The 12,330-nt window shown below is 32.3% G+C and overlaps 1 protein-coding gene across 1 annotated transcript; it reads left to right on the top strand.

The window, feature by feature from the left end:
• Positions 1–990: 990 nt before the first annotated feature.
• On the top strand, positions 991–7,520 carry LOTGIDRAFT_228846 (hypothetical protein; the record flags this gene model as incomplete). The annotated part of the gene is made up of 12 exons (XM_009059866.1): positions 991–1,156; positions 1,621–1,806; positions 2,208–2,297; positions 2,492–2,997; positions 3,437–3,510; positions 3,796–3,910; positions 4,239–4,357; positions 4,885–5,101; positions 5,417–5,482; positions 5,743–5,910; positions 6,575–6,623; positions 6,853–7,520. Exons 1-12 carry the CDS (start codon positions 1,042–1,044, stop codon positions 7,518–7,520), a joined length of 2,373 nt encoding a protein of 790 aa, XP_009058114.1. The 5' UTR covers positions 991–1,041.
• Between the last annotated feature and the right edge of the window lie 4,810 nt (positions 7,521–12,330).

Consider the following 12,330-nt stretch of genomic DNA (forward strand, 5'->3'; position numbering starts at 1 on the left):
GTTTAGTTTATGAACAGTTTGTAATAACAATGTGATTTATTCTTGTTTAGTTTATGCACAGTCTGTAATAACAATGTGATTTATTTCCTACAACTTGTAATTTGTTTAGAAGAAAACAGAGTAGCCTATACAACTTTGTCCATTTTGTAACCATATTAATGATGATCTTTTTCACTTTGTCTTAATTTGTCCTCATTTTCATATACTGGAAATGAAATCCCTCCTCGACAATTTATTAATCGCCCAGATATTCACACTTTTAACAGAATGTGTACATCGAAACAGAAGTTACATCAATCGCACGCTATTTAGATGAAGCAATGGCCTTAAGAATGAAACTTTAATTTTTGTTGTCCTCAATTTCTATACTCTATATTAAGAATTGTACTGTTAGTGTACATATTATGTTATGATTTGTACTGTACTGCCAGTTTAAATAATATTATTATATATTGTAAGTTTAAATAAAAGTGAAATTAAATATATTAAGAACTGTATTGTAAGTTCAAATTGTTATCTCGATGTATTGTGAGTTTATATTGTATATTCATTTATAACTTATATTTTCTATTTACTACCTGTATATATTGTACAAACTATTAGTATTAATGTATCTATAGGTCAGTTGACCCTTATACTAAATAAAAAAAATGTGATATGTAGTTTGGATATGAGGCCTATATTTATAATATTTTATTTTAGACATGGGAATTTTTTTTAGCTAAGCCAATCGCTAATAGCGTTAATAGCGTAATAACTATAATCAAATAGTTTGCTTAATTTGACACTAAAAAAAGGAAACCAATCTTTAAGTAGACAGATAAAAAAAGAGTTGTGGTCTGGAGCTTACAACAGGATATAAATACGTCATAGATTTTCGAGGAATTTCCCTTCTAAATAATCTATTTAAATCAACCAATGAAAAGCATACTGACTATATTATCCAGACATGCCAATAAAATATTAGACTCAAATTTACGACTTGATATTCGAAAATTGTTTATCTTCCTTCACTTCCTTGTTCTGTGTTTGATAATCATCATGGCGCAGATATATCAAGGAACTCATTTTGATACCTATATTAGCGAACTTCCTTACAGTGTGACGAGGTCGATAATAGTGTCATTGGATTCCGATAAAGCATGGGAATGTCTAGGTAATTTTTGAATATATTCTGTGTAGCTCCGAATAAGATTATTCTTACATAATATTTGGACTATCCTAAAATCTGTAACTCAGAAGGCCAAATGAACTCCCATCAGTATTTTTTACGACTTTAGTTAAATGAGTGACACTTACTGACACAGGATCTTATTGACTGTTTTATTTGGCCATGTAAGAATAAGAAACTGTAGACAAACATTACTGAGAATATATGTCTTTTTTTTTTTAACTTTGAAACACAGATAGTTCTGGCCACACATACATTTGAAGGCTCAAATTTCTTCAGTAAGTTATGAATACTATTACTGAATATCTTTTTACTGAATTCCTGTTTCTGAGACTAAGGTATGGTTGGTCAAACAGATGACAAACCCATACCTTTATCAAAATTCTGTTGTAAGGAAAATCTTTGTAAAGGGCTATTGTCAATATGTTTTGTTATGTTTGACATTTTAGCTTCTGAGGCAGGGTATTCATTTGATAAGATAAAATTATTTGAATTAGAATATCAGAGACATCATGGAAGTCCAGCAAAAGCCTTATTATGGGATTGGGGAAGTCGAAATACAACTGTGAAAGAATTATATTACAAACTGAAGAAAATTAACAGGATACGAGAATTACAGATTTTAGAAAATCACCGTAAGTAATCAACATTCTTGCTAAGATAATACTTACAGAATTGTACAAAGAAGAGAATGGTTTTCCCTTCCCTCATTGTAGATTTTCTGGTATTGTCTTCTAAGATGGAGTTTTTGGCCCAGCTTTTCATAGAAAAACAAAAAAGTTACCACAAATTTGGCTTTGTCATGTTGAAAATTCTTAACAACTACCAAAATATAGACCTGACTCAACTCCAGGCAATAACCCAGACAACATAACATCTTTATATCATGTTTGAGGAACTGGTATGCCAGTTTGAAAAAAATACATAGTCTAGGGCCAGAATGCTACTGCTTTGTGGTGAAATTTGGAGCAGAAATGTTGGATGTTAACTCCATATCATTTCAATTATTTTTATCTTCACCATCCATATTTTACAGTTGTTAGTGTTGGTGCTATAGAAGAACAAGAAAATAGTCACAATAGTTATAATAACAGTATTGATATCATGCCTAGTCTTAAAACATCAGGTGAGCATCTTGTGTTTATTTCTTTATTAAACTATATAAAATTATTCATTACAATTTTTTTATGCCTGTTTTCTGCAAGGTTTTTCACATCCTACTATGGTTTACAAAATTTGTGATTTTTCACAGAGAATGAAGGTGTTTAAAAGTGATATTAAACACATAAAATATACAAATATAACATGCAATCTTTTCAGATCTCCCATCACCCTCTCAAAAGCAGAAGATCAAATCGGATAAAGTAGCTTTGTTAGAGAATGAAGTTAATTTCAACCAGCCAAATTCACAAAATTTTGGCAGAAAGAAAAATCCAACAAGTTTATGCAGTATTGATAAAGATAAGCAATATGATGATAAAGTTATTCCTGGACAGGAGCAGACGGCACATCATAAACCACAGGAATCGGAAGAAAGTTTTGAGTCCACTACTAGTTCAAGTTTTAGTGCAGATTTATCCAGCAGTAAATCTTCTTCATTAACTAACAACTCTTCCTCCCAATCTGAAGATCTTCAGTCTTTGCTGACTAATAGTAATATGAGTGTAGCTGTTGCCTTAATGGGATCTCCTGTCTTTAAATTCGAAGAGTTAAAAAAGTCAACTGATAATTTTAATGAGCAAAATTTACTCGGTGAAGGAGCTTTTGGCAAAGTATATTTCAGCTGTCTGAGAGAATGCAAATGTGCTATCAAAAAGTTAGATGCTGTAAGTAAAATTGCTTGTTAAATGTATTTCATGAAATATATAGTCCAAAACAAATTTGATATCAGATAAGAAGATATAAAGAAATGGGAAAAGTTAAGTTAAGAAATAATTGCACTACAGAATGCCACAGTGTGCTTGTAGGTTAACAAAGTGGGCAGTAACAGGTTGATTGGATTGAGAGGTGTACTAAGTTGACCAAGTGGCAATAACAGATTGATCTATGTAATAAGTTGTCTAAGGGGCAGTAGCAGCTTGACCATTGGCCATAGGGAATCTCTATGTGGTCAGCAAGAAATAACAAAGGTGCATTAGAAAATAACTATGGGGCAGCAGTCTATCACTTAAAAGGCAGTGACTCAAGCTCTGTAGTTTTTTTCAGTAAGGGAGAGAACTGGAAAACAAGTTCTATAAGGGGTAAAATGATTGACTATTATTACAGGCTACCAGTGATATTTTATCCAATAATGAAGAAAAAAGAAGAAAATTATGTAGTGAATTATCTTTATTATTGAAGTAAGTGAATATTTTGAATTGGTAATGTTCAACCAATTTACATTGTATATTTACATAATTATATTGAAGATTAGGCTACTCCCTCTACTGATATATACAGAAAGTCAAAATTGATTTCATATGTTATCAGCAAAAACCCATATATTGTTAAACACTGGGAAAAATGATTTTTTCACAATTCCTGTTTTTATGAATTTATGAACACACCAACCCCTTGAACAGTCTAAAACTTGATACCTATACACAAGAATAAAAATGACACTGTGATATTATTTGTATTTTCAGATATCGGCATGAAAATATAGTAACATTATATGGATACGCTGTAGATGGTCCATCATTATGTTTAGTTTATCAACACATGGTTAATGGTTCATTAGAAGATTGTATACAAATGAAGGTAGATAGAAGCTGTTTTATTTTACTGTGGTTCTCTATAATTATTGCTGGCTTCAAATGTTGTTTGGGAAGTAAATTATTGTACTGACAGTAGTATGAGTATATATTATTAACTATTTGGAAGCCTGCTCACTATTGTATTTCATTTTGGTTCATGTCACTATACATGCTACAAGTTTTTGTTTGTATTTTTCTGCCAAATAATTACAAACTTTTATGTGCTCAGTTTATGAACAGCCTACTTTTTTATTGTATCAAGTCAAGGATTCAACAGTGGCTGATTAAAATTAAGCATTCTAGTCTTCTAGCATTTTTATCTTTAACTTCAGAATGGTCGTTTAGCATTAAATTGGGAACAAAGATTACGTATATTATGTGGTGCTGTTTGTGGTTTAAGGTATTTACATTATATGGGAAATGTACCACTGATACATGGTGATATTAAGAGGTAGGATTTATTTATAGTCCCCCAATAGACTGTTGTAATGTTTGATATGACAGAATTTCACCCAAACCTAACTCTTAGAAAAAAACGCTTGTGTTATGAAGCTCAACTAATTTGCTCAAATGCTTCAATTCCTAATAATTGAAATCCAAATCTCCAAATGTTCTGATGAACATGCCACGAACAAAAAATATTTAAACATCAAATCTGAATTCTCATTGGATAATTCAAAAATATATTCTTAATTTGTCAATTCTTCACAAATACCCTTAAATATCATTGCAATATTCAAATTTTCATTTTGTCTCATCTAATTGTTTTGCAAAATTATCCAATGGAGCCCATAAATGTTAAATGTTTGAAAGAAGAATGCATTATGTACATTTACTTAATATTCTATGAAAGTGTACCTGAATGGCTTTAGATACAAGAGTGAGATATCAACATTAACATTAAATTAAATACATGGATATAATCAGCAAAGAGAGTTAATTCACTGATATTTATATTGTATTATGTTTATATTACAGTGCCAATATTCTGCTAGACAAATACCATGAAGCTAAAATAGGAGACTTAGGGCAGGCACAGCATGTTAACAGTGGAGCTATTACTGGTAAACTAACTCATATCACCAAAAAAGATGCTAAATCCAAATTATATGGTACCAAAGCTTATCTCTCACCAGAATTACTCAGAGGAAATGAAAATATGTCCATAAAAACAGATATTTATGCTTTTGGGGTGGTAAGTGATTCTATCTGTACTTTTAACATTCTTTAGAAATACTATTTTCTGGATTTCAAAATACATTTCATTTAACTAAAGAAGAGATGTCACTTCTTTAATGAGGTGCAGAAATTATAAATTTTGAATCTTTGAGATCATGGGCTTCACTGGTGATAATGATATGATATGAGGAGAGGTTCTAGTGTACTTTGTCCATTGCTTTTCTTTTTGGCTTCTTCAAGTTCTGTTCATTGCAGTGATTTGATAGTATTAGAAAGCTTTTCTTTCCTTATTGCTTATATTATTGTGAATGAAACTATTATTTAATTATAGGTTATATTAGAGACCTTATCTGGACAGCCGGCTTGTGATGAAAATAGAACCTCCAGTAAATTTCTAGTAAGTCAAGATTTCAGAATTTATTTTTCTCATTTTGATATAATTTCAATTCATACTAAAAATATAAGAAAGTGAACCTATTTGTAATACTGCTAATAGTTATGTGAATTGAAATTTAAGAATGGGTGTGCATCTTGTTGTTCTTGTTTAATGAATGAAATAAATAATAGATACTGGTTTATCATAACAAGATAATGGACCAGCAAGGTGTTATATTGAAGAAAAATCAATCATTAATTCTTTAATTCTTCTATTTTCAGGCTGATTATTTTTTTGATGTTATAGAACCATTAGGACAAGATGAGTGGGTAGATAAATTCCATGATCATAAAGCAGGTCCACCACCAACAGACTTAATATTTGATATTTTAAAATTGGCAGTCAGTTGTATATCACAAATCAAGAAAAAACGTCCAGACACTGATAAGGTAATTCTTTTGTAAAAATCTTTCGTCAGCATCTATTTAGGAGAATCCACATGTGTTTTGGTGAGGTGAAGACCTCCCAAATTATTATTAACTATATTAACTGAGGTACTATTGGTTTATAGATGAATTTTATTTGCAGATATCCAGTTAACTATTCATTGAAAATATTTTCTGATTCCAAAGCTATAAACTGCAATAAGGGGCGCACTGGTCTTTCTGGTCTATTGCATTTCTTACTGGTCTAAATGGTAGACTTGTACATCACGAGTTGTCAACAATGTGCGACTTTGTGATTGAGGTGAAAATCGTTACGGAACCAGTTAAACTCAGTGTAAATGCAACCCGTTTGGCAGTAAAGCTGGCTCTACGCTATAAACTGCAATAAGGGGCGTACTGGTCTTTCTGGTCCATTGCATTTCTTACTGGTCTAAATAGTAGTCTTGTACATCACAAGTTGTCAACAATTTGCGACTTTGTGATTGAGGTGAAAATCGTTCCGGAACTAGTTAAACCCGTTTGGCAGTAAAACTTGCCCTAAGCTAGCTTAGTGGAAACACGGTTATAGACTCAACATATTTATCGTTTAGAAGATTTGGTATCTGTAATTGGATAGCATTTCGAATAAGTTATGTATAGTTTGCATAAATATTTTTATATCCTATAGGTGGCAGAAAACTTGGAAAAAAATCAGAAGAAATTTATGGATGTTTACTGTAAGTTTTTAGAATATTTTTGTGAACCTCAAATCTTTCAATTGAACTATGTCCAATATTTTTACCTCCACATGTTGTAAATTCAAAGATGTTTGTACAATTGAAAAACTGTGCTGAAAAAAAAATTTCAGGTCTATGAAAACAATTTTGATAACGTCAAACGTGTATTTGTGAGTATAGTGTGCATTTTTTTTACTTCCACTTAACTTTACAAGTATTGTCTTTTCAGCTTCAACAACTAGTTCTCTAGGTTATGACCACCTCTCTCATACTTCAGTTGTTAGTGGACATGATGGCAACATGGCAGGCAACATGGCCTCTGTTTCCAAAGATAGTGTATTAAAAGAAAACGCCTCTCCTGGAACCCCGCCTCTCGAATCTATACCTTACAGATTACAGATGATGTATGATCAGCAACAGTCTGGTGACGGCCCTCACACAAGCATAGAAGATCTTAAAAAACAGATTCAAACTGAGTCCAAAACAGAAGAACCCTTTAAAGAATATGTGTCTGATCCAGCTAAGATGGCTGCTATTGAAAATTATGATAAAGAATTGAAACTTGCTCAACAAGAACAACCAAAGGAATTTGAAAAAGAGTCTGAACCTGCTAGTGATCCCAATAAACTCGCCCTTTTGAACTTATTTGATAGAAAATGTACGATATCTGAATCTGAAAATTCAAATGTTGGTTCAGATGAGCACAAATTAAAAGCCATATTGGAATTTGATGCTCAAAATGTAGGTGAATCACAGAGTTTACAAAATAAAATGGTCAATATGTTTAAGATGTATAATGCTTGCATTGATGTAGAAGAAGATGATGATGATGATGATGCCTCCACATTGGTAGGAGATCAAGATGAGAATAATGATGATGAAACATGTGATCAGTGACTTTAAAATTGAGTTGACAACATTCCTTCAGAGTTGGTACCTGTGATATTTCAAGATATCAAAATTTGTTAAAAATCATGTTCTTCTGGATTGTGTTCCCAATTTGAAGCATTTTGAAATATATCATAAAGGGGTAAAAGTCCCCTGTGTCACTTTGAGAATGAGAATCTGATGACTGGTTCATCTGTAATTGTTTAAATATTCAGAAAGAAGGAAGCAATCATTTTTTACAAGGATAACAACTTGGGTTCATGAAGACCAGTTGTCCTTGATCAACCTCTTGGCAATGATCTCTCCAGGATTATCAGCTGTAATATTAATGAAATATGACAAGGTTACCAGACTTTCAAAGTTCACTGAGTACAACCAAAGATTACCATCAACATGGCAAAAAATGCATTAAATTTTAATTTTAAGGTTCTTGATAATGGAACTGTATTTTACAATTTGAGAATTTAACTGGAAAATTTACTGAAATGGCATAATAGTAATGAATTTTTAGTTGTGAGATAAATTAAGATGTTATTCTTCTGTTGATTTTATATGAGATGTGTGTTTATAATATTTGTTTTTATCTGTTATTAGTGCTATTAATGTTATTGTTAAAGATTGTTTTGTTCTACAAAAAACCCTATAATCCAGCCAATTCTGGTCTTTTGGAATTACAGGCCCTTAATGATGACATGAAAAGAAACTATCAAAACTAACAAAAGGTAATCTGAACTGCTGATGCCCGCAGTTGTATTTCCCTGAAAATTTCTATGTAACTCAGTAGCCAGAAATTTTGGAAATCACAGATGAATTTTGATAAATGATAATGAGTAGAATGTCCTCTCGCCTCCTTATATTTTGTAACAGTACTCTTAATATTCAGCGTCATAATTGTGACTAATCTTTTTTTAAATTTAGTACTACAACTATAGTAATTATTGGTGTTCAAATGATATAAAGAAGTGTCCAAAAACAGAATTTAAATATCTTTGAGTTACATAGATACATTGAATGTATTATTACTATAGATGTATATGAAATATTTGAAGATATATCCCAATAAAACTATATGAAACTGTATTATGTGTTTCTACTTTCAACTTCCAAAGTCAGTTATTTGAGCGCTACAGGCATAGAATCTAGTCAAACGGATATGAAAATCCGTCAAAAATCAATTTTTATGTTTGTAACGTGTGGTTTTGTATTACGAATCATATTCTAGTTGATAATAAATGCCCTATAGCAAAACAAAACGGAAAAATGTTTTAATATAATCATAGGTAACCTAATGCCTAAGGCGGGAATAAAATTATATGTGAAATATACCTCAAATTTAAGTAAAACTTCCGCAATCATACGAATATAATTTCTTTATAAAATTTTATTCAAAACACTATCCAATTCACAGCCACGTTCTGACCGATAATTAAAGCTCATTGGCCATATCGCATTTACAAGCCAATTTTCAAATATTTTGGCGAAATCATGGGCAATAACTGAAAAAAGGTATTCAAATATCTTGCTAAATCTATGCATTTCCACACCCTTTTTTTAAAAAAAAAAAAGTAAATTGGATAAGCAACTTCAAAAATAGTAGTTATCTACATATTGTCTACACGTCTATGAAAAGTGCCAAATTCACATATTTTCATCAGTATTTCAAGTTAATTGACAATAATCCATGATGTCATCACAGAGTGAAACAGACACTGAATCCATAGTCAGAGCAATTGGATAAGATTTCCAACACTTTAACGTTGTTATATTCATGCTTTCGAGACAAATAATCAAGTCGGAATTTATCTTCTTGGTTAATTCCAATTCATATTTAGTCGCCATATAAACCCTGATCCTGGCGAAGTAAAATTTTCGCACATTCTTGTTTGTTTCCATCACCATGTTCATTTCATGTTGTGCCATCATCACCCAAGCAGACGTACATTACAAATTCTTGGAGGTTTCTTGTTTAAACGCCTAAAGATAGCACAATATGCCTTTAAAATATGTAAAGAACCTTTTAGTCTGTAAAGACTTTCTGAAATGAAAATGTAATACTAGTTAATTGGGATCGGATTATTCTGTAATATGATACTTGGAGAAGGTCTAAGTTTTGTAAGTAATGTCGTTGTTGTTGAATTGACATCAGTCATCCACATCTTATTCTACCCATGGCAATTCACCAATAAAGTCGAACAGTTGACTATCATTTACCTGTTTTTGTTATAATTTAGTTGACCAAACCTTTACCAGTAAGCCAAAAGCATCAAATAGACCACACTCAGAAGTCGGGCTTCGTTGTTATAATAATCATAAATGTTACCAGTAATTGAAATTTCCGTTTAAAATATAAGCAACCGTGTCGGTTGAATCTATCGTAAAACATTCATAAAACGAGCCAAAAAGTGAATTAACCAAAATATTGCAACAATTGGTAAAGCACAATGTATGATAACCATAAAATATCTAAGGACAGTGAGAGGCTATCAGTGATGCAGGTCAGAGATGCTGACAAAGAAAAAAAAACTGAGCACGATAAAGATCCATTCATTTCATATTTCTGTGGGTACGGGAGAGGTCATATGAAGTGCATTGATTATAGATCATAAGAGATTATAATACCGAAATACAATGTACGACGTATAAAAATACATATTACATGTTATATACCTGGACTATAATTCCATTTTAAAAACATGTGAGAATAGTACAGTATATATGAAGTATATTTGAGTTGTAAAAACTTACTAATGACGGAACCCGGTAATTTAATAAACCTCTTAGATTCACAGATAGTCGTTGTTAGAATCACAAATATTAACACCAAGCAAAGTATTTTGGACTTCATAATGACTGCTCAAGTACTATCTTTTCTAGTCTACCAATTGCTTCGTTTCTTTACTAATGCCTCAGTGACTGCAACAAAGTTACGTTCAAGAATGAATATAACTTCTGTGTTTGTGACATTCAAAAGAGTTCTTATGTTAATATAACTAACTACATTAACATTATTCCAATTACTTAAAAATACAAGTCACAAAATAAACTGTCTATCAGCAGAAAACTATCACATCAAATAAATATCACCAAGGATTATTGCCTGAAGAACATAAACATTGTAACATGATAGCATAGCCGCTTCTCGCAAACACATTTCAGAAAACAAAAAGGTAACTGTTGAAGACCTAACAAAAAGGTGTTCTTATAAACGATGGGCACCCATGAATCAGGGTGTCAGACGATGTCCCACAATTACTTGCCTCTATTTTAAGAAAATTTGTCAACTCCGGATTCTAAAATAAAACTAAAACGTGGGACATGCTTGAGTAGTTCAATGACTCATAATGTGGTTATCAGATGTAATTCCGGATATAATGAATTATAATATATATAATATGTACTACTTAAAGAGGAGAAACTATAAGATTGATATTCAAAATCATCAGACCACATAAACCGGACATCGGAAGTATGAGACACTCCAACCCACATAGAATCACCTGAAAAACCTCTCAGAGACTGAAAGATAACTAAAAGAGAATCTAAAAAAAGGTATCCAAGAAAGACATTGCATGGTGTTGCAATTATCATAGAAAAGTGAAGCATGACTCCCTGTTATAATACAAGACCTTTTCTGATTTATATGTATTATAATTTACTATATAAGAATGGTATGGTATTAAATTAAAATAATAGAAGCAAGGGATATGAAATTTAAGATTGTAAGAGATTTTTTAAAAGATGATATGAGTGTTGAATATACCTCCATACAATCATTTTAACGAAGAATTAAATTTATATAACTCATGGAAATTCATGACCAATTGATTGTAGCAGATTCTGTCCATTAGAAAATTTCCATTGTTATATTTTTAAATAATTCTAATCTTTATAATTTGTTAGTCTAAGGGAAAAGGCCAACATGTTTAAAAATACTTGAGTCTAAAGACTGTAAGGCAAGATCTACATTTCATTTTGACAGTTGTTAAAGCCCCGTCACACCGGACTGCGACCATTTGCGATCTTACGCGACCAAAAATGTACCCGGACGCCGGGAAACGTGAAGAAGACTCGAGTACATCACTATCTGTTCGAGGTCAGTCATTAATTTTATCCTCTTCGAGAACTTACAATTACAAGCCCTTCGAGCATTCGATCCAAGGAACTGCCAATTGCCAGTCTGGTCTCTCTGTACCGATTTAGCCAATTCAACACATGTTTCCTTATTTTACTAGGGAGCCTCGGTGGCTCGGTGATTTAGACGCATGCTCGCTAACCTGAAGGTCCAAGGTTCAATCCCGGCATAGGTCGAGATAATACCTTCGGATTTTTCAACTCGGTTTCCCCCTCTCAGTGATGCAGGTAAGGGGGGCTGACATGGAAAAAGCGTCTAGTCGTTCGGATGAGACAATAAACCGAGGCCCCGTGTGCTACAGGCTGTGCACGTTAAAGATCCCTCGACAGTTGGAAATCGAAAAAGAGCCGGCTAATGCCGCTGTCCTGGCAAAATTCCCCTCATTGCACCCTGCATGGTGTTGCCCGTCTTCATTAGCCCACATGGTGCAGAAAAGTAGGACGTATAACTCCATTTTATATCATTTTCCTTTTTTTACTGTTTATGTTCATTTACAGTCTAACTTGGTCTATCGGTCACCTGTATTCAGCACCACCCTTTAATAAACTGCCACCAAAAATACATCCCGTGCAATTTTCAACCAAATTTATCTCTTTTCAACACCACCCTCTTGCTTCTTGACGCGGCCAGTATGTATTTTGTAAGTATAGTCCCCGATCGCCAAATAGATATATTGAATTTATTTGT

Source organism: Lottia gigantea (genome assembly GCF_000327385.1).
Source record: "Lottia gigantea unplaced genomic scaffold LOTGIsca_4, whole genome shotgun sequence".
NCBI classification, from domain to species: Eukaryota; Metazoa; Mollusca; class Gastropoda; family Lottiidae; genus Lottia; species Lottia gigantea.